General features: G+C 44.1%; 1 protein-coding gene across 1 annotated transcript in view; it reads right to left on the bottom strand.

The window, feature by feature from the left end:
• CIRH1A (cirrhosis, autosomal recessive 1A (cirhin)) overlaps positions 1–23,850 on the bottom strand; it is a 44,079-nt gene that overhangs the window by 16,077 nt on the left and 4,152 nt on the right. The window contains 9 exon segments of the mRNA XM_011976680.1: positions 2,448–2,604; positions 3,617–3,739; positions 5,116–5,180; positions 5,845–5,941; positions 8,619–8,710; positions 8,816–8,987; positions 16,124–16,335; positions 20,164–20,253; positions 22,957–23,041. Of these exon segments, the coding sequence (XP_011832070.1) occupies positions 2,448–2,604; positions 3,617–3,739; positions 5,116–5,180; positions 5,845–5,941; positions 8,619–8,710; positions 8,816–8,987; positions 16,124–16,335; positions 20,164–20,253; positions 22,957–23,041 (1,093 nt within the window).

Here is a 23,850-nt window from a genome sequence, read left to right as displayed (position 1 = left end):
TTTTTTTTTTTTTTTTTTTTTTGAGACGGAGTCTCACTCTGTCATCAGGCTGGAGTGCAGTGGCACAATCTTGGCTCACTACAACCTCTGCCTCCCAGGTTCAAGCCATTCTCTTGCCTCAGCCTCCCAAGTAGCTAGGACTACAGGCGTGCACCACCACGCCCAGCTAATTTTTGCATATTTAGTAGAGATGGGGTTTCACCATGTTGGCCAGCATGGTCTCGATCTCTTGACCTCATGATCTGCCTGCCACGGACTCCCAAAGTGCTGGGATTACAGGCGTGAGTCACCGTGTCCGGCCCCAAATTTTTTTTAAAATCAAAATTATGGACAGGCCAGGTGTGGTGGCGCACACCTGTAATCCCAGCACTTTGGGAGGCGGAGGTAGGTGGATCACCTGAGGTCAAGAGTTCGAGACCAGCCTGGCCAAGATGGTGAAACCCCCATCTCCACTAAGAGTACAAAAAAAATTTAGCTGGGCGTGATGGCAGGTGCCTGTAATCCCAGCTACTTGGGAGTCTGAGGCAGGAGAATCACTTGAACCTGGGAGGCAAAGGTTGCAGTGAGCCAAGATGGTGCCAATGTACTCCAGCCTGGGCGACAAGAAACTCCATCTTTTGAAACTCTTTTGAAATTCTGTCTCAGGAAAAAAAAAAAGTTATGGACAAACAGCAAGTTAAATAGACTTGAAGCATATCTTTAATTTATTGAGTGCCTGCTGTATATTTAGCACTAAGGGAGGATGGGCACGTCTGAGCCATCTTTGTCATCTAGAGACTTTAAACCAATCTGGCAACACGACAACTAGTGTGGGATAAAAATTGGACAGTGATGTTCTATGCCAAAATGCGTGCTGCATGTAACGCCCCCAAACGATAACACGGCTTTATAACAAGCATAACCTAGCTGCCAAAGGATGGGTGGTGATGAGGTAAAAAGGATGGGGAACAGTGCAAGCTAAGTGACTAGAATATGCAGGTTTGAGGGCTGTGAAGAAACCAGCTTGACTACAAGGGGAAGTGAGATGAGAGAAGTGGAAAAAATAAAGTCATATATATAATGCAGAGCTGAAGCTCAAGGAGTGCTAGATATAAATAGCCTAAGTTTTGTAAGAAAAACATATATAGTTAATAGTCAGTTTGATTTATCTGACCCCTAACTTGTGGGTTTCTTCTCCTGTAGGCTTCTGGATCAGCTTATCAACAGTGAGAGTTGAGGATAAAAGAGGTGACTTTCACTAGGCATGGTGACTCAAACCTGTAATCCCAGCACTTTGGGAGGCCAAGACAGGAGGATTGCTTGAGCCCAGGAGTTCAAGACCAGGCTAAGCAACACGGTGAAACCCTGTCTCTACAAAAACTTAGCTGGGTATGGTGGCATGCTCCTGTGTACTACCTGGGAGGCTGAGGTAGAAGCATTACCTGAGCCTGGTGAGGTCGAGGCTGCAGTGAGCCATAATCACACCACTGCACTCCAGCCTCGGCAACAGAGTGAGGCCATCTCAAAAAAAAAAAAAAAAAAAAAAAAGAGTTGACTTTCTAGGTTGATGGGAGTTTAAATGACAGTGAAGAAGCAGCTATAATCCAGGACAAGGGAGAGGGGAAAGGCCCATGGGAAGTATCCAAACAACTACCAGCTTAATTAAGCTGGAAACTGAGTCTAAGTCCTTAGCAGTCATAGCTAGCTACACAGCCACACTCATTCATTAATAATCACGTTCTCAAGGAAAACAGAAAAATTCTCAGGAACATTAAATGACCACAGGCAATTAAACTGCATGTATAATAATACTTTTGGGCCAGGCACAGTGGCTCATGCCTATAATCTCAGTTGGGAGGGCAGGATGGGAGGATCACTTGAGCCCAGGAGTTCAAGACCAACCCTGTCAATATAATGAGCCCATCTCTACAAAAAAAAAATGAAAAAATTAGCTGGGCATAGTGGTGGGCGTCTGTAGTCCCAGCTACTCAGGATGCTGAGATAGGAAGGTAACTTGAGCCCAGGAGGTCGAGGTGGCAGTGATCTATGATTGTAACTTTTTATAAGCAAACAACCAAAAAAAGCAACATGCCCACAAAATACTTATATACAAACACATATTAGAAAATACCAAAATATTAATGGTAGCTATTTCTGGGTATCAGGATTGCATACGACTTTAACTTTCTTCGTGTTCTGCTAACAAACTAAGGATGATGAAACTTCTCTGGCCCCAAATAAGGAATCAAAAACCCAGTGAGAAAAGAGTAGGTGTGAAGAACATTGCATATCTCATCGAGAGTCTTCTTCGCCAGCTATCTCCTCCTACTTGAAACTGCAAACATATGAGTGAGTGGATCTGTAGGGTAGGAAGAACATGAGGGAACCCCCAACATGGAGGCTTAAAAGGAAAAAAGTTACATCTCAGACATGACAAGTCTCCCCATGGCCAATTACCAGATTCCCACCTGACTGAGGCTGGAAAGCATGCAGGTGCTTGAAGCTTCCTCCCGACAGCTGAACAATATGCAGAGCTCCTTGATTTGATGCCACAAAGAGCTTTGTTGAATCTTCAGAAAACAAAATCTGAAGGGCACAGCGAAGGAATGGTGGCATTTTGGAAACCTTTGGGTGAACCAATAATAAAAGTGAGAGAAGGGAGACCTACAGCCCATCAGAAACAATCACAGCTAGGCTTAAGTTACATTAATGCTCCCTGTCTCTAAGTAAGCCAACTGACTCAGGGCACAGAACACTGGTTTCTCTCCAGAAACCTATACATCCCCCTTTCATCTCTTTAGTACATATTCACTTCCCTATCAAGGAAATAACTAAGTCACACATGAAACCACTAAACAGAAAAGCCTTAACTTTACTGCCTGTAGGGCATTACCCTATCCCTCTAAGAACATATTTCAAAACTTCAAAATGGAAATAAAGGCTGGGTGTGGGCCAGGTGCAGTGTCACAGCACTTTGGGAGGCCGAGGGGACGGATCACCTGAGGTCAGGAGTTCAGGACAGCCTGGCCAACGTGGTCAAACCCCATCTCTACTAAAAACACAAAAATTAGCTGGGCCTGGTGGTGGGCACCCGTAATCCCAGCTACTCGGGAGGCTGAGGCAGGAGCACTCCGGCCTGCGTGACAAGAGTGAAACTTGGTCAAAAAAAAAAAAAAAAAAGCCAGGCGCAGTGGCTCACGCCTGTAATCCCAGCACCCAGCACTTTGGGAGACCGAGGCAGGTGAGTCACCCAAGGTCAGGAGTTCGGGACCAGTATGGCCAATGAGTGGTGAAACCCATCTCTACTAAAAATAGGAAAATCAGCCAGGTGTGGTGGTGGGCGCTTGTAATCCCAGCTACTCAGGAGACGGAAGCAGAAGAATCTCTTGAACCCAGGAGGCAGAGGTTGTAGTGAGCCAAGACCGCACTGGGCGACAAGAGCAGAACTCCGTCTCAAATAAATAAAGAAATAAATAAATAAATAAATAAATAAAACAGCTTTGTAACAGCCCTCTCCAAATCTCCAAATAGTTTTTAACTGAGCAAGGATTCACATCCAGTTGATTTCCACTTCACACAAAAATGACATATTTAGGAAGTTTCCTCTTATGTGACCAGACATTGGGCTATCACTTACCCTTTTGAGGCTTATGTTGTCATGTTCATAATTCAGCCGATAGAGAAAAAACCGAGAAACTGTAGAATAGGCTATCCAACTTCCACACGGGGAGATACAGCTGCAGATAATGTTCTCAGGACCCTGGCAATATCAAGAATCAAGATGAACGTACAATTAAACTTCACATAACGAGGTGCACTGGGACATGACGCCTCAAGCTCTTGCCACTCTGGACATATCCACAGATATCTATACATAATCTCAATCCTCGTGTGGTCTGCGTTACTATGATGATCTCAGAGGCAGAGTACCTAAAAGGCGTGGCTTTGATTTCCAAATCCAAGAATGGAGGTCTATTCTTATTTTGGCCTTTTGAATACTTCATAGATAGCCTCATACTATACCCCAAATTCAGAAACCTGAGCAGGGAGGCATTTACTGAAGGAAAGCTCAGGAGGATAGGTGGTTTGGAGTACTTATTTTCTGTTTTGTCTACAACGTTCTGCTTTAAAGACTTCTAAGAAATAGCAAATGAAAAACATTTGGAAGCCAGGTCCGGTGAGTCGTGCCTGTAATCCCAGCACTTTGGGAGGCAGAGGTGGAGGACTGCTTGAGCCCAGGAGTTCAAGATCTGTCTGGACAACATGGTAAAACCCTGGATCTACAAAAAATTAGCCGGGCATGGTGGTGCAGACCTGTAGTCCCAGCTACCCGGGAGGGTGAAGTGGGAGGATCACCTGAGCCTGGGAGGTTGAGGCTGCAGTGAGTCGTGATGGTGCCACTGCTCTCCAGCCTGGAAAACACACTGAGACCCTGCCTCAAAAAGTAAGCAAACAAACAAAAAACCAACCAACCAAACAAACAAAAAAGAATCTGGAGAATAAAGAAAAGTTGAAAGTAACATTTATGTAATTTTTAAAAACTCACAAAATGATTTTTTTTTCATTGTATACGCTTTTGTACTATTTGAGTTTTTAAAAATATGCACATGGCCAGGCGTCGTGGCTCATGCCTGTAATCCCAGCACTTTGGGAGGCAAAGGCGAGCGCATCACCTGCGATCGGGAGTTCAAGACCAGCCTGACCAACCCCGTCTTTACTAAAAATACAAAAAATTAGCTGGGCGTGGTGGCGCATGCCTGTAATCCCAGCTACTCAGGAGGCTGAACCAGGAGAATTGCTTGAACTCAGGAGGTGGAGGTTTCGGTGAGCCGAGATGGCGCCATTGCACTCCAGCCTCGGCAACAAGAGCAAAACTCTGTCTCAAAAACAAATGAATAAATAAATAAATGCACATTTTTTTCATAATAATATCAAAAGAAGAGAAACCTATTTCCTGTATACATCCATCTAATAAATCCTCAATGTCCTACTTATAATCACAGGAAACTCAGTCCTGGTGACACAGTCCTTCATTCAAATAGTTTTAGAATTTATACAATTTGTGGTGTAAACTAACCTCAAAATTCAGAATGGGAAAAACGTTCTAGATTTCAGAGCCTAAACAAACTTCCTTACCTTTGTCTTCAGGTGCAGTAAATGATCTGCATTTTTAGAGAGTGGAAGAGTATCCCCATTCTTGCCTGAAACAAGAAACTTCCCTGAGATTTCTCTTATGAAAGAAAATTTGTACATTTTTTTCTTCTAAAAAGTCACTCCCTGGAAGAATGGAATCTCTATCCGGGAGAAATCAGAAAAATGTAAGCTCACAACTTTTGAGGTGTATATGAAGAGGAAAACAGTGAGTACTTCCTTTGCTTCTACCTCTGATACATCACTAATTCCCTGAAGCTCTATTCCATAGCCAGGCACGCAGGTGGAGTCTGTGTGGCCTCAATTTTAATCCACTGCAAAAGAGAGGACTCACACATTTCCTTAATAGGTCACACAAAAAGGCCACTAGGCTGTCACTCCAATAAGATCCATGTGATCTTCTTTTTCGTACAGGATCATCATTACCCATCATTAAATCTTGTTATTTTCCAACAGCCTGTTTTCTTCTCAGTTACTACACCCTGCAGCGCACTACCTAGAGCCATAAACCTTTAAGAGATGATTCAATATCCTACTAAAGATTCTAATACTCTAAATAACTTATTTGCTTTATCTAATGGGTGGGTAAACCATTAGTTAAAATGGACATAAAAGTCTACTTCAGTTTTTCTATAAGCAGAATTCCAACCGCAATTCTGATTTCTGGCTTCTCTCTCCAGTTTTCTTATTGAAAAAAAGGTGCTCTCATTTTACCTGTTGCAACTGTGGATCCCAGTCGCCAAAGTTCCAAGTGATGAGCAAACTGGAAGAGGAGAAGCTGCCTCTTTTTAGAACAGGAAATGAGACGTCGCTATATCCAAGAATCAAAAAGTTAAAAAATAAGTCAGGGTCATCTACTGCCTCAGTACCAGATACAGCAGCACCATCTTAGCACATTTTTTACTGCTGAAATCCATTTCCTTGACAAATATTTCCTAAGTACTCCCATATACCAGGCACTGCCCTGGGATCTATGAACACATTGATGAGTTAAAACATAGCTACTGCTCTCGAGATGCTTCTAAAGGGGTGACACAGAACTAAATCAGCAATAAGACTTTAGTGTGACAAGAATTTTAACACGGCTAAACACAGTATGTACTGAAAACTAAGGAAAGAGGACTTCTAACCTAGACGTGTGGTGGTAAACACAGAAGTCCAGATGAGGTTCACTGGGAAAGACCAGTCAGGCGAAGGAGGCAGGGCAGAATGTTCTGAGGAGGGCGATGGCATGTGACATGGCTCAAAGGTAAGAGTATTTGCGGGAACAAAAAGACTTTGAGAGTGGCTAGCCTGGGTGGGGGTGCTACAAGCATGAGAGGTGCTACAGGAAGCTGAAGGGCCAGGCCTGGATGGAGACAGGTTCTATAAGACACACTAAGGAAACTGTCTTTATGCTGAAGCCAACAGGGATAATCAAAGGCTTTGAAGCATGCAGCAATGAACAAAGTTGCTTTAAAACAGATCAATGGGCCTGGAGCAGTGGCTCATGCCTGTAATCCCAGCACTTGGGAGGCTGAGGTGGGAGGACTGCTTGAGACCAGGAGTTTGAGATCGGCCTGGGCAAGATAGTGAGATCTTGTCTCTATTAAAAATAAATAAAAAATAAAAAAATTAGCCGAGGCTGGGCGCAGTAGCTCACGTCTCTAATCCCAGCACTTTGGGAGGCCGAGGCTGGTGGATCACCTGAGGTCAGGAGTTCGAAACCAGCGGGGCCAACATGGTGAAACGCCGTCTCCACTAAAAATACAACAATTAGCCGGGCGTGGTGGCAGATGCCTGTAATCCCAGCTACTAGGGAGGCTGAAGCAGGAGAATCGCTTGAACCCAGGAGACCGAGGTTGCAGAGAGCCGAGATCACACCACTACACTCCAGCCTGGGCAACAAGGGCAAAGCTCCGTCTCAAAAAAAAAAAAAGAAAAAGAAAAAAAGAAATTAGCTGAGTGTGGTGGTGGATGCCTGTGGTTCCAGCGACTCAGGAGGCTGAGGTGGGAAGACTGCTTGAGCTCAGGAAGCAGAGGTTACAGTGAGCCAAGATCACACCACTGCAATCCAGCCTGGGTGACGGAGCAAGACCTTGTCTCAAAAAAACAAAGACAAATAAAATAAAATAAAATAAAATAAGATCAATGAAGAATAGGCTAGAATGACACAAATGGAAATAAAAGGACATGATTAAGAAGCTACTGTAAAGGAACCCAGATGAGAAAAGACATTGATCCAAACTAGGATGATGCCAGCGTAGACAAAGAGAAATGAATGACTCGATTCAAGAGATTATGAGGACTATGTTCAACTTTATCAAACTATATGCATTAAATATGTACAGTTTTTAATATATCAAATATGCCTCAATAGAGCTGTTGATCGACCGATCGATCGATCGATCTATCTCTACAACATACGTATAAAGATACTGATGAGTAGACTCAATGAGGTTTACTGGTTGAATGAATGGGGCAGCAGGTGTGGGGAGCAAGTTCTCTAGCTTGGGAAGATGGTACCATTTACCCAGAACACTGGAAGCCTGGGTTTCCCTGCTCCCACCCAGAATAGAGCCTACTCTGAAAGACAAACTAACAAAATTCCCATAACCCACAACTAATTGGAAAAGGGAAAAATTCCCCCAGAAACTGAACTAGGTGTGCTGCTGCATATCTCCTACCCCCCATAAATGTCTTTGCAGTGGCTTGCCTCAAAAACAGAAGGAATGAAGAAGGAGCTACAGAAAGTCCTACAATATCTCCATGTCCCAGATGGTTTAAAAAAAAAGGGGGGCTGGGTATGGTGGCTCATGCCTGTAATCCCAGCACTTTGGGAGGCCAAGGTGGCAGTATCACAAGGTCGGGAGATCAAGACCATCATCCTAGCTAACACAGTGAAACCCTGTCTCTACTAAGAATACAAAAAATTAGCCGGGTGTGGTGGTGGCGGGCACCTGTAGTCTCAGCTACTTGGAAGGCCGAGGCAGGAGAATGGCGTGAACCTGGGAGGCGGAGCTTGGAGTGGAGTTGCACCACTGCACTCCAGCCTGGGTGACAGAGTGAGCCTCCGTCTCAAAAAAAAAAAAAAAGGCCTACAAGACTGAGCGTGATGGCTCATGCCTATAATCCCAGCACTTTGGGAGGCCGAGGCAAGCAGATTACCCGAGGTTGGGAGTTCCGAGACCAGCCTGACCAACATGGAGAAACCCAGTCTCTACTAAAGATACAAAATTAGCCAAGCGTGGTGGCACATGCCTGTAATCCCAGCTACTCGGGAGACTGAGGCAGGAGAATCGCTTGAACCCGGGAGGTGGAGGTTGCGGTGAGCCAAGATCACGCCACTGCACTCCAGTCTGGGCAACAAGAACAAAATTCTGTCTCAAAAAAAAAAAAAAAAGTCCTACAAATTTGCCAAGCGTGAGCTGTGTTCAGAGCCTTGTGGGACAGGGGGACACAGGGATGGGGAGATGAGGGGTTGGCAGGGGCTTGGAATGGACACTTACGTGGGGAAAGGTGATTTTTCGGAGAGCGGCATCGTAATTCTTTACCTCCACCTTCTCCATGAGAGGACGAATGACTAAGTGGGTGTCAGTGCCTGGTAAAGCAGGGGAGAAGGTGTACAGAATTAGAAGTCGTCCTGCACGAGAACAGCCAGAGCTGGGCAGGGTAAAGCAGCAGCCTCGCCAGGAGGGGAACCCACCTCCAGATATCAGCGCTGTTGGGCTGTGGGCCACAGTGCGCACGTCGTGAGTGTGATGCTGGAACGGTTTTGTCCGCACCCACTGCTTCTCACTGCTGTTAGATGTCACAGGGACCAGCTGAAAATGGAAGACTGTTCCCTCGGCTGTGCCCACCACAAAACTGTCTTCTTGCTGAGGAATTAAATCATGAAGGAGGTACATGTAAGCAAAACAAGGTCTGGTTGGAAAAATATTCCCTGAGGTTTTCTGTCTCAGCAGCTTAGGCGTAAACCTATGCCCAGAATCAGTAGGAAAGTTACAAGGGTCTTTTCCCTCCAGAAGCTAAGGATTCCATCAGAGGAGCAAGCTCAGACACTGGTAACAATGCGCCCCCTACTGACAAAATTAACAACGTCTAGAGTAGGAACAACACAGCAATGCTTCATATATATAACATAGATCTCCTTAGAATAGCATTGAGAGATAAAATACCTAGAACCTATTTGAGAAATTTAAATCCTTCGAAAGATCATAAGAGAAAACCTAAACAAAGAAATCCATAGCATGTTATTTAGTAGGAATATTTAACATGATCAAGTTGTTATCACTAAAGAAACGTATTAAACCAATAAAAATACTGACAATCCTTTATTTAGAACTAGAACAGGTGTTTCTTAATAACGTTTATTTCATTAAAAATATCCAAGAAACATCAGTCAGACGTGGTGGCTCACTCTTGTAATCCCAGCACTTTGGGAACCTGAGTTGGGTGGATCACTTGAGGCCACGAGTTTGCAACCAGCCTGGCCAACACAGTGAACCCTGTCGCTACTAAAAATACAAAAATTAGCTGGGAGTGGTGGCGCATGCTTGTAATCCCAACTACTTGGACGGCTGAGGCACAAGAATCACTTGAACCTGGGAGGCAGAGGTTGCAGTATGCCAAGATCGCACCACAGCACTCCAGATTGGGCGACAGAGCAAGACTCTGGCTCAAAAAAAAAAAAACAAAAACCAAACAAACAAAAAAATACAAGAAACACCAATAAGAAAGTTTCTTAAATAAACAAGGTGGGCAGAGCAGCACAAACCTATAGTCCCAGCTACTCAGGAGACTGGGCAGGAGGATCACTTGAGCCCAGAAGTTGGAGACCAGTCTGCACAACACAGTGAGATCTCATCTTTATTTTTTATTTTTATTTCTTGAGACAGAGTCTCCCTCTGTCACCCAGGCTGGAATGCACTGGCATGATCCCGGCTCACTGCAACCTCTGCCTTCCCAGGTTCAAGAGATTCTCCCACCTCGGCTTCCTAAGTAGCTGGGATTACAGGCACACACAATCACATCTGGTTAATTTTTGTTTTTGTTTTTTTTGAGACGGAGTTTCACTCTTGTCGCCCAGGCTGGAGTGCAATGGCACAATCTCAGCTCACTGCAACCCCTGCCTCCTTGGTTCAAGCCATTCTCCTGCCTCAGCCTTCCAAGTAGCTGGGATTATAGGCATGTGCCACCATGCCTGGTTAATTTTTGTATTAGTAGAGACGAAGCTTCACCATATTATCCAGGCTGGTCTCAAATTCCTGACCTCAGGTGATCCACCCTCCTTGGCCTCCCAAAGTGCTGGGATTACAGGTGTGAGTCGCTGCTCACGGGCTTGCATTTTTTTTTTTCCAGTAGAGACTGGGTTTCGCCATGTTGGCCAGGCTGGTCTCAAACTCCTGACCTCAGGTGATTCGCCCACCTCAGCCTCCCAAAGTCTCATTTTTAAAAAGAATGAAAGAAATAAACAAGAAAAAAAACAAAACAAAACAAAAAAACATAACTCACAACACAAACAAAAAACCCAAACAAGAGTAGTAATGTGGCTGGACATGATGGCTCACATCTATAATCCCGCACTTTCGAAGGCAGGAGAATCACTTCAGCCCAGGAATTTGAGACCAATCTGGGCAACACAGTGAGACTGCATCTCTACAAAAAACGTTAAAAACTTAGCCTGGTGGTGCATGCCTGTAGTCCCAGCCACTTGGGAGGCCGAGGTAGGAGGATTGCTTGAGCCTGGGAGGCAGAGGCTGCAGTGAGCTAGGATTATACCACTGCACTCCACCTAGGTGACAGAGCAAGACCTTGCCTCAAAAAAAAAAAAAAAAAGTAACGAAGATACACATCCAAAAGAACTGAAGGCAGGAACTCAAACAGCTTTGCAAATACAGACTGAAGATTCCTAATCCAGGGCCGGGCATGGTGGCTCACGCACCTTGGGAGGCTGAGAAGGTGGATCACTTGAGGTCAGGGGTTAGAGACCAGCCTGGCCAACATGAAGAAACACCGTCTCTACTAAAAATACAAAAATTAGGCCGGGCACGGTGGCTCATGCCTGTAATCCCAGCACTTTGGAAGGCCGAGGCGGGCAGATCACGAGGTCAGGAGATCAGGACCATCCTGATTAACATGGTGAAACACCGTCTCTACTGAAAAAAAAATACAAATAATTAGCCGGGCGCGGTGGCGGGCGCCTGTAGTCCCAGCTACTCGGGAGGCTGAGGCAGGAGAATGGTGTGAACCCGGGAGGCAGAGCTTGCAGAGAGCGGAGATTGCGCCACTGCATTCCAGCCTGGGCAATAGAGCAAGACTTTGTCTCAAAAAAAACAAAAAAACAAAAAAACAAAAATTAGACAGGCGTGGTGGCATGAGCCTGTAGTCCCAGCTAAAAAAAAAAAAAAAAAAAAAGGATTCCTAATCCAAAATCCTTTTTGAGTGCTAACATGACACCACAAGTAGAAAACTTCACTTCTTACCTCATCTGCTGGCTCACAGTCAAAACTTTGTTTCACTCATAAAATGAATAAAATATTGTACAAAATTACCATCAGGCTACGTGTATCAGGTACATATGAAACATAAATGAATTTCTTGTATAGGCTGAGGTCCCACTCCCAAGATATCTCATTATGTATATGCAAATATTCCAAAATCCAAAAAAAATCCAAAATCTGAAACACTTCTGCTTCTAAGCAGAACCAGATCAGAGACACTCAACCTGTACTTGTACCTCAATGTTCAGAGCAGCATTATTATTTTGTTTGCTTGTTTGGAGATGGAGTCTTGCTCTGTCGCCCAGGCTGGAGTGCAGTGGAGCGATCTCAGATCACTGCAACCTCTGCCTCCCAGGTTCAAGCGATTCTCCTGCCTCAGCCTCCCGAGTAGCTGGGCCTACACGTGCACACTGCCACACTCAGCTAATGTTTTTGTATTTTAGTAGTGACAGAGTTTCACCATGTTGCCCAGGCTGGTCTGGAACTCCTGAGCCAATCCACCCGCCTCGGCCTCCCAAAGTGGTAGGTTTACAGGCATAAGTCACCACACATGGCCTATTATTATTTTGAGCTGGAGTTGCACTCTGTTGACCAGGCTGGAGTGCAAAGGCACGATCTCAGCTCACTGCAACCACTATCTCCCGAGTTCAAGCAATTCTCCCGCCTCAGCCTTCCAAGTAGCTGGGATTACAGGCGCGTACCACCATGCCGGCTAATTTTCGTATTTTTAGTAGAGATGGGATTTCATCATACTGACCAAGCTGGTCTTGAACTCCTGACCTCAACTGATCCACCCGCCTTGGTCTCCCAAACTGCTGGGATTACAGGTGTGAGCCACTGCGCCTGTCCTAGAGCAGCATTATTTACAATAGCCAAAAGATGGAAACAACCCAAATGTCCACTAATAGATGGATGGATAAACAAAACACACACTTAAATATTATGCAATCTTAACAAGAAATGAAATACTGATAAAGCTACAACATGGATGGACCTTGAGAACAATATGCTAAGTAAAATAAGCCAGATACAAAATGACAAATGTTATATGCAAATTCATAGGGACAGAAAGTAGAATAGAGGTGACCAGAGGCTGAGAGAAGGGAGGAATGAGGAGGTAGTATTAAATGAGTACAGGTTTCTGTTTGTGGTGATGAAAAAGTTCTGAAAATGGGCCGGGCGCAGTGGCTCAAGCCTGTAATCCCAGCACTTTGGGAGGCCGAGATGGGCGGATCACGAGGTCAGGAGATCGAGACCATCCTGGCTAACACGGTGAAACCCTGTCTCTACTAAAAAATACAAAAAACTAGCCGGGAGAGGTGGCGGGCGCCTGTAGTCCCAGCTACTCAGGAGGCTGAGGCAGGAGAATGGCGTAAACCCAGGAGGCGGAGCTTGCAGTGAGGTGAGATCCGGTCACTGCACTCCAGTCTGGGCAACAGAGCGAGACTCCGTCTCAAAAAAAAAAATTCTGAAAATGGATAGTGGTGATAAATGCTGTTCAACAATGTGAATGAATTTTCCACTGAAATGTACACTTTTAAAATAGTTTAAAAGTAAATAAAGTATTGGGGAGAATTACAAAACTAATGGTAAAAAGACTGAAGTTTGGAAAATCTTTTTTTTTTTTGAGACAGAGTCTCTGTCACCCAGGCTGGAGTGCAGCGGCACAATCTCGGCTCACTGCAACCTCTGCCTCCCGGGATGAACTCCCTGAAATATCTTACTGGTTCCCTCAACAATGAATTACAGAAAATCTGACTTATTTCCATTTCATACTTGTATAAATCATGATTATAACTTCTTTCTGTCTAGTCATCATTTAGTAACTTTTTTCACAGATAAGAAAACCAGAGTTCCAAAGGGCTTAAAGACATGACAAACATGGCCATCTGGCCCCAAAGACTGTGCTCTGGGCACACCACACTGCCTTAACCTCATGCCAACTCCTTTGTGGGGTCATGACTGTGTAGCAGAAAGGAAAGCATTTTCCAAGGACAGCACATAAGGTGGCTCTGAGGAGCCGCTCCCTCATCTCTAAAGACACTACTCGAAAACCATTAGCCTAAGACAAAAGTGGACATACCTAGCAGCTTAGGAACTCAAACACTCCCCAACCTGCAACTACACAGTTTACTTCATTTCCAAAAAAAAAAAAAAAAACCCAACAACAACAACAAAAAGAAAAAGCCAGAGGTGGTGGCTCATGCCTGTATTTTCAGCACTTCGGGAGGCTGAGGCAGGCGGATCACCTGAGGTGAGGAGTTCAAACCAGCCATGGTAAAATCCAGTCTCTACTAAAAATACAAAAATTAGCCTGGCGTGGTAGCATGCGCCTGTAATCCCAGCTACTTGGGAGGCTGAGTCAGGAGAATTGTTTGAATCCAGGAGACGGAGGTTGTAGTGAGTCGAGATTGCATCACTGCACTCCAGCCTGGGCGACAGACCGAGACTGTCTCAAAAAAAATTTTTTTAAAGGGTAGTCTTCTTAAAGTCCCATCCAGAAAGAGATTTGGAAGGCAAGGACTTCTCCTTTACTCTGTATTCTATTTCTCTTAGGTGAAATCATTATTATTATTATTATTATTATTAATATTATTGAGATGGAGTCTCGCTTTTGTCGCCCAGGCTGGAGGGCAATGGCGTGATCTTGGCTCACTGCAACCTCTGACTCCCGGGTTCAAGCGATTCTCCTGCCTCAGTCTCCTAAGTGGCTAGTATTATAGGTGCCCACCACCACACCTGGCTAATTTTTCCATTTTTAGTAGAGACGGGGTTTCACCATGTTGGCCAGGCTGGTCTCAAACTCCTGACCTCAAGTGATCCGCACGCCTTGGCCTGCCAAAGTGCTGGGACTATAGGCGTTGAGTCACCACGCCTGGCCAATAATTAACTCTTAAGTATAATTATTACAACTGCTGTAGATTAAAACTCTATTTTCAAAGGGGAATTTATCCCACATCATTTCAACTTATATCACTATTATCACTTACATGTGACATATGTTTTTCAGGGCTTCAGCATACATCAAACTGTTCTCAAAAAACCTGTGATATGGAATAGGAACACTACACTAGAATATGGATGTCAGCACGTAGGATAGCACATCATTCTCAAACTAAGGAGATAAAGAAGGAGGTATTCAACAAATAAAGTCACTTTCCATGTCTCACCGCTAAAATACTCAAAGGTTTCTGAATGAGAATTCATGTTACCATTCTTCTACAATATTATGTCATAGAAAATAATAGGCGGGGTGTGGTGGCTCACACCCGTAATCTCAGCACTTTGGGAGGCCAAGGCAGGCAGATCACTTGAGGTCAGGAGTCTGAGACCAGCTTGGCCATCATGGTGAAACCATAAACATATAAAAATTTAGCTGGGCACAGTGGTGGGCACCTGTAATCCCCCCTACTCTGGAGGCTGAGGCAGGAGAAGCGCTTGAACCCAGGAGGCAGAGGTTGCGGTGAACCGAGATTGTGCTACTGCACTCCAGCCTGGGCGACAGAGCTAGACTCTGTCTAAAAAAAAAAGAGAGAGAAAATAGGCTGGGCACAGTGGCTCATGCCTGTAATCCCAACACTTTGGGAGGCCAAGGTGGGTCGATCACCTGAGGTCAGGAGTTTGAGACTAGCCTGGCCAACATGGTAAAACCCCGTCTCTACTAAAAATACAAAAATTAGCTGGGTGTGGTGGCGGGGGCCTGTAATCCCAGCTACTGGGGAGGCTGAGGCAGGAAAATAGCTTGAACCTGGGAGGCAGAGGTTGCAATGAGCCTAGATCACACCATTGCACTCCAGCCTGGGCGACAAGAGGGAAACTCCATCTCAAAAAAAAAAAAAAGAAAATACTACTACTACTAAATAAGACATTTTGGCCAGGTGCCGTGGTTCCTGCCTATAACCCTAGCACTTTGGGAGGCTGAGATGGGAGGATCTTCCAGCCCAGGAATTTAAGACCACCTTGGGCAACACAGGGAGACCCCATCTCTATTTTTTAAATTAAATTAAAAATAAATAAATAAATACAAAGGTTTTAAAAGAGAAGCATTCATGTTACCAAAGGAAAAGAGGCCTATCTGTTCAACACAAATCTACTTGAGGATTATTCAAATAGAAGAAAATGAACATTTTTAAAATCACTAAAAAGTTATCTTCCAATGTTCCAAACAGATAGGAAGCAGCAGAGCACCTGGACAGAGAGAGAAATAGTGCCTCTCGAGATTCTTCTAGGCTGCTGCGCCCTATCTACAATCAGACAAGATGAACTGGAGGTGAGCAGTGTCTGAAGAAAATCTCAATGCTAACTAATCTCTTGAAGAATCCTGCATTCTCTAACCAATTGTTAGATACTATGGAAACAATGTGGGTTTTCAGATGCATTTTCCTAAACTCATCTTCCTCCAGTACAACATCGGGATCAGGAACCAGTGTTCGTGGCACATCACTAAGGCTGCTTTCTCTGCTCACCCCCGAGGTTGTACATCAACCACTCTAAACAGGGACTGTACTCACCTCAGCTACAGCAATGGACTGTACATCAGCATTAGCGATGAGATGGCTCTTCACAAGCGTCCCAGTGGCTGAGTCCCAGAACTGCACCTTCCCAGCAGAGTCCACACTTATGACAGTGCCATCGGACAAGAAGGCGACACCCCACACGATGCACTTCCGTTTAGACACACCCATATGCTGCCTGTCCACAATCATCTTATGAATAGCGCTTCCTGAAAATTCAGAAAAGCACATCTTTGAATGGTACTTATTTCTCTGTTTGTCTTCAAAATCTGTCTGCAGCCAAAGTGGGAGGATTGCTTGAGCCAAGGAGTTTGAGGCGAGCCTAGGCAACAAAGTGAGACCTCATCTCTACAAAACAAAACATAACAAACCAGCCAGTGGTAAGCATGATATGGTAGGTGAGCTGACTGAACACAGTCAGCCTATAAATGGTAGTTCTGGTGAACCTGATCTGGGAACTCCAAAATGGTTACCTGAAGAGAAGGAGTATTGGGATAGCCTGATAGGAATGGGATAGAAGGTGCGAGGGAGGGAGGAAGGGAGGGAAGAGAATGAGAACAGAAACCTCTTTTGGGGAGGTGAAATGGAAAGAGATATTTGGGACATTCACTTAAAGCTGGTCAACTGCACACACACATTACACTCTGCTCTTTTCCAAAATTCCACAGGAAAGGGAGAGAACAGTGACAAAATTTGGGGAATTGGAAAGCAGACAAGTAGTGGCAACGGACTTAGCAGAGCCCTGAAACTAAGTCCCAGGTCAGCAGAGAGGAAGGTGGCCAAGAAGCCACCTGAATTATACTATGGAATCCTTAGACTCAGGAACTGGGGAACCCAGATATTCTAGAAAAGGAGTAAGTGGGGCTTCAAAGAGGGATCCGTTACCAGCTGGTAGATCCCCCAGATAGTCATGCCCTAACTAAGAAGCTGGGAAGCTCCCAAAAAGCACGTCAGCAGAATACTGGAGATGCTGTCTGAGGAGGGCTATCAGGCAGAAGCAGTATATGAAAACCAGGATTAAGTGAACATTTCTCATTGAATGTTGAGAACACCATTCTTTTTTTTCTCCTTAGAATGCTGATAGCCAGGCCAATACTCACCAGGCAGGAAAATGAAAAACCATTTCTGAGGAACATAACTGGCACAAAAGAAAAGATCTGAAGATTCTGGCTTCAGGGCTACCCGGAATAAGCAGTACAGCCAGATCATTCTTCAGTGAAATCCAAGCTCAGTAAGCCACATGATGCAGTGATAAGATGATCAACAGACATGAGGAAAGCCTTTAATGTGAAAGGCAGAGGCCAAACGGACTAACAGAAACAAATAAATGAATAACAGGGAGGAAACAGGCAGAGTGAAAAACACCTGATAATTATTAATAGCCTTAGAAAGAGAAGAGTTTCTGTATAATGAAACAAAAAGAGAATGCTATAAAAAAGATGATTCAGGAAACAAAAAAGAACTCTGGAAATGTCAAAAATGAAAAACTCAACAGAGAATTCAAAGATAAAAATGACAAACTCTCCCAGAAAGCATAGTAAAAAGAGAAAGAAATGAAAAATAAAAGAATTTCCCCCCAGAACTGAAGGACATGGGTATTGAATGAAAAGAACCTACCAGGTGTCCAGAACAATTAATTGATCCACACGCAAAGAAACCTAATTATTACATTTCATAACAGTAAGGAGAAAACATCCTAAAAGCTCCGGAGGGGAAAAAAAAAAACAGGTCCTATACAAAGGGATCAACTCTCAGAATGGCATCTGACTTGCTAATAATACAAGGAACTAGAAGATAGCGGAGCCAGGGCTTCAGAATTCTAAGGGAAAAGAATTCCAAGCTAGAATTCTTTTTCATGCACTCTTACTCAGGATGCACCAAAGGATAAACCAAGAAAGTGAATAACACAGAAACAGGACGTCCTATCCAATAGAGAAGCAAAGGACATCCTGAGAACAACGGAAAAATCAGAATTCCAAATCTCACAGTTGTGCAGCAGGCCCAGAGTGGCTAAGCCAGATGGGAGTGGGTCAGAAGGCACTGGGAGGGACTTATCCACAAAGACAAAAGTGGAGAAAGAAAACCAGATGGAATTGGCTGGGCGCGAAGACTCACACTTGTAAACCCAGCACTCTGGGAGGCTGAGCCGGGCGGATCACGAGGTCAGGAGATCGAGACCACGGCGAAATTCTGTCTCTATTAATAAGACAAAAAATTAGCCGGGCGTGGTGGTGGGCACCTGTAGTCACAGCTACTCGGAGAGGCTGAGACAGGAGAATGGCGTGAACTCAGGAGGTGGAGCTTGCAATGAGCGTCACTGCACTCCAGCCTGGGTGACAGAGCGAGACTCCGTCTCAAAAAAGAAAAACAAACAAACAAACACAAAAAAACAAAAAGAAAACCAGATGAACTTGAACCTAATTTATGAAACTGGAAAAATGTGGGATTGTATCAGTAACACAGAGACACTATTAAACAATGAGGATACAGGAAAAGAAAGGAAATTTACTATGTGAGTAGTATATACATAGTCATAATAATAAAAATATCAACTACTAATCTGAACAAAGTTATAATATAACCATACTGGGAGGATCAGGAGAAAGTGTGGATGCCTGTGGCAGATGGTAGAAAAAGAGGGGCAAGTCATAGAAGTCAGTAAAAAATGGTCTAAAGCTGAAAAATCAAAATGTAGCATAAAAAGCATGCTAGGTGCTGCAGTGATAGATACCAAAAGAATCAGGTAAGGGTCACAAGTGGTTTGCCTTGAGGAGTGTGAGAGATAGATAGAAGGACTCCCTCTTTTTGTAATAAGCTAAAGGAATTTGTTTGTTTTTTGAGACAGAGTTTTACTCTTGTTGCCAGGCTGGAGGGCAATGGTGCAATCTCGACTCATGCCAACCTCCACCTTCTGGGTTCAAGTGATATTCCTGCCTCAGCCTCCTGAGTAGCTGGGATTACAGGCATGGGCCACCATGCCTGGCTAATTTTGTATTTTTAGTGGAGACAGGGCTTCTCCATGTTGGTCAGGCTGGTCTCGAACTCCTGACCTCAGGTGATCTGCCTTCCTCAGCCTCCCAAAGTGCTGGGATTACAGGCATGAGCCACTGCGCCCAGCCAGGAATTCTTTATATATGCATATATAACAAATAAAAAAATTATTTGAGCATTGAGGAAAAAGGAGAGAGGTGTTTGACTTTTTTTTTTTTTGAGACAGAATTTCGGTCTTTTTGCCCAGGCTAGAGTACAATGGTATAATCTCGGCTCACTGCAACCTCTGCCTCCCGGGTTCAAGTGATTCTCCTGCCTCAGCCTCCTGAGTAGCTGGGATTACAGGCATGTGCCACCACTCCGGCTAATTTTGTATTTTTAGTAGAGATGGGGTTTCTCCATGTTGGTCAGGTTGGTCTTGAACTCCTGACCTCAGGTAATCCACCCGCCTCAGCCTCCTGAAGTGCTGGGATTGCAGGCGTAAGCCACCACGCCCAGCCAATCTGTTTTATCTCTGTATCTCAGACGGAAGTATAGACATGTCCACCAAACAAGTTGAGATCAACCCCATCAATGAAGGATTCTACGAAGCCAATTTTCCAGGTCAAGAACAGAAAATATCATGGTTCTCTGCTTTTCTGATCTCATGTTTCACCAATTATGCTACGAAGACCTTATGTTCCTCAATGACAGAAACCCATTTTTACCAAGGACTGGGATCTGTACATAGGTAATTCTACTGTTTGTAGTACATGAATGAACTGTGAATGAATGTACTAGTTAAGATAATTTTATTGTGAATTCTTATTATGATGAATAAAAAATACTACATCTTACTGAAGATCCAAGATTCCCGTAAAAGCAGTGGTAGTAATCCAAGAAAGGAGTAAAATTCATTGCGGACATCTCAGAAGATTAATGACATGTTAGGCCACAAAGATCATGAAAGCATGACAAAGGCTCAAGCTTTTGAAAACCCAGAAATGTGAATCTGACAAATAAGACCCACATTCCCCCACCCCAAATGAACTGAGAAAAACAATCACCTGATTTGACATCAAACACACTAATGTAGTCTATGGAACCAGCTGCAATGTGGGTACCAGACGGATGCCAGCTGAGACTCAGGATGCGACCTTGGGAGTTGTACAACAAAAAAAGAAAGTGACATACACATAAATATATACAAAGAGTAACTGAGCTCTCTTCCCACAATTATCTCTAGAGTGTTCTACAATCTTAGCTCTCTCGTCTACAGTACTCCCTGAAGCACCGTTTTGTAATAGATGAGGCACAACTCTGCCCTGGGATTGACAACGAAGTATTTGATACTTTCATAATGTATAAATAGTTGATGGAAGTATAAATAAATATAGCCTTTTAAGGAAGAGGCTGGAAGTGATCTCACGAAATTTAAATGTGCATACTTTTTGGCCCAGTAATTGCACTGGGAACTGATCAAAAAGAAATACTAGCATGAGGGCCCAAAAATATGTATACAAGAATGTTCATTGCAGTACTGGTTACAGTAGTAAAATAAATATACATATATATACACATACACACACCCCCACACACACCCCCAGGTGTGGTGGCTCATGTCTGTAATCCCAGCACTTTGGGAGGCCAAGAAAGACAGATTGCTTGAGCCCAGCCAGTTCAAGACCAGCCTGGGTAACATGGTGAAACCCTGTCTCTACAAAAAAATTCAAAACATTAGCCGGGCATAGTGTTGCACACCTATAGCCCCAGCTACTTGGGAGGCTGAGGAAGGAGGATCACCTGAGCCCGGGAGATCAAGGCTGCAGTAAGCCGTGATCATGCTACTGCACTCCAGACTGGGTGACAGAGTGAGGCCCTGTTTCCAAAAAAAAAAGAAAGAAAAAAAAATACATGTATGTATTTCAATAGAAATTAGGCTAAATAATTCCATTCCATAAAATGGAATGCCATCCAGACTGCCATGACTGGCACAGAAAGATGTCTGCAGTGGATCAAGTGCAAGAAATGTATGTACTTCTACATGAATACACAAAAAAGTCTAAAGGACTAGTTCCAAAACGTTGCCCACAGAGTGGAAATGAGATACCTATTTATTTGAGATGGAGTCTCACTCTGTTGCCCAGGCTGGAGTGCAGTGGTGCGATCTTGGCTCACTGCAACCTCCGCCTCCCAGGTTCAAGCGATTCTCCTGCCTCAGCCTCCCTAGTAGCTGAGACCACAGGCACCTGCCACCACATTTGGCTAATTCTTGTATTTTTAGTGGAGATGGGGTTTCACCATGTTGGCCACGCTGGTTTCAAACTCCTGACCTCAAGTGATCCACCCACCTCGGCCTCCCCAAATGCTGGGATTACAGGTGTGAGCCATCATGCCCAGCTGAGATACCTATTTTCTATTTCATACTTGGGAAAATGTATGAGAATTTTAAAAAGCATTGTATTACCTTTGTAATTGAAAAAGAACACCCAGGCCAGGCGTGGTGGCTCACGTCTGTAATCCCAGAGCTTCGGGAGGCTGAGGTGGGTGGATCATGAGGTCAGGAATTCGAGACCAGCCTGGCCTACATGGTAAAACCCCATCTCTACTAAAAATACAAAAATTAGCCAGGCATGGTGGCACGCACCTGTAGTCCCAGCTACTAGGGAGGCTGAGGCAGGAGAACAGATTGAACCCAGGAGGCGGAGGTTGCATTGAGCCAAGATCACACCACAGCACTCCAGCCTGGGCAACAAAGCAAGACTCCATCTCAGGAAGAAAAAAAAAAAAGCACCTTAGAGATATTAAAAATGAAGCAAGAATCTGATCAGCAGAGGACAAGTATTACTAATGGACACAGAGGACAGCTGCTACCCTTTAGAAGATGGGTCACCAAACTGTGGCCCACAGGCCAAATCAGGCCCACTGCTTGTTTTTGTAAATAAAGTTTTTACTGGAGCACAGCCTTGCCCATTAGTTTCAGTGTTGTCTACAGCTGCTTTTGCACTACACTGATACAGCTGGCAGACAATGTAGGGTTGTCAAAGCCTAAAATGTTTATTATCTGGTCCTTTACGGAAATATTCTGCCAACCCCTGTTCTAAAGGATCAATGCCAATTCAGCCCAGGTAAAGCCCAAGGATGGGCAATTGTTTATAAACTCCCTCATTCAACTTGAATGCACCAGAAGGATTAAGAACCACAGTTTCTTGGCTAGGCCGAGTGACTCAGGCCTGTAATCCCAGCACTTGAGGCCAAGGCAGGTGGATCACTTGAGTGAGACCAGGAGTTCGAGACCAGCCTGGCCAACATGGTAAAATCCTGTCTCTACTAAAAATACGAAAATTAGCAGGGCATGACAGCACATGCCTGGAATCCCAGTCACTCGGGAGGCTGAGGCACCAGAATCACTTGAAGCCAGGAAGCGGAGATTACAGTGAGCCTAGATCATGCCACTGCTACTGCCAGCATGGGTGACAGAGTGAGACTCTGCCTCCAGAAAAAAAAAAAAAAAGAAAAGAACCACAGTTCCTAATGACAAAATTGTAATACAAGACTTCAGGTATGCTTGTTAAAACATAACAAAAGTAAATGACAACTAACAAATTGACTTCCACGGGAACACTAGCTTTACAATTTTGGATTTCTGGTTTTCCATATTATTACTTAACCAAGCAGTCACAACTATGCTATACAATAGGTAAAGCCTGGGCTGGGGAAGGCTTCTAGCACATATCCTCCCTGTACTCGGTAGAGATAAAATATTACCTGGATTCATGGGAAAATATCCCATCCCCAGTGGCACAGAAACTTAACTTCTTGTTAAGGCTATTTACCGCCCCACGAAAAATGACCCTTACTTTTCTGCCGATCAAAATTTCTTTCAAACTGGATTTTGTCTGGAGTAATTTGAAATAGTTTCACAGATCCATCTTCACAGCCAACCTATTGCAGAAAGAGGTAGTAAACAGACAAGATAAACAGTAAACATTTTATAGGACTAAACACACACACACACACACACACTCTCTCTCTCTCTCTCTCGTTCTCTCTTCCTCCTTAAAGCTATCAGTTGCCCTGAAAGAGAAAAATCATTTGTGAGAGAAACAAAGTACTAGTTATCAAGAAACTAATAGTGTATTCTCAGTAGCCTTCATATCCTAGACAGAAAACAGACTGATATTAAGAATTCTAATTAGTGGCCCCATTCCTGCATATGACATGGATTAGAAAGACCTATTAACATTATAACCTAAATGGAAACACCTTAAGATATGGTGCAAATTAGTGCAGATCACAAAGAATGAGACTCATCACAGAGAATTAAAGATCCGGAAACACCCATTCTAATGGTAATTATGTGAAGGGTCTCAGTGTGTGGTCAAATTTTTGAAACACTGTGCTGAAACACTGGTGCACAGGTTAACCTGCTGAAGGGACTCTTAGAACTCTTCATATCCCAATGTGCATTGTGAATTTACAGCAGGATTAAACATGCTGTATTTCTGAGAAGAAATTTATCATAAAACACAAAACATACCAAAACAAAGAAACCTCTACATCTCCAAATTCCACAGAACACAGTTTGGGAAATGTTGAACTGATGTAATCCTACCATTTCATAAATGAATCAACAAGGTCCAGACAAGCAGCAAAAAGAATGCTGGGGATTTTTTTTTTTTTGAGACGGAGTCTCGCTGTCGCCCAGGCTGGAGTGCAGTGGTGCCATCTCGGCACACTGCAAGCTCCGCGTC

The sequence above is a fragment of the Mandrillus leucophaeus genome, unplaced genomic scaffold, assembly GCF_000951045.1.
Source record: "Mandrillus leucophaeus isolate KB7577 unplaced genomic scaffold, Mleu.le_1.0 Scaffold17, whole genome shotgun sequence".
Classification (NCBI taxonomy): Eukaryota; Metazoa; Chordata; class Mammalia; order Primates; family Cercopithecidae; genus Mandrillus; species Mandrillus leucophaeus.
Note: the sequence above shows the minus strand (reverse complement) of the source record. Positions and strands in the feature narration are given on the sequence as shown.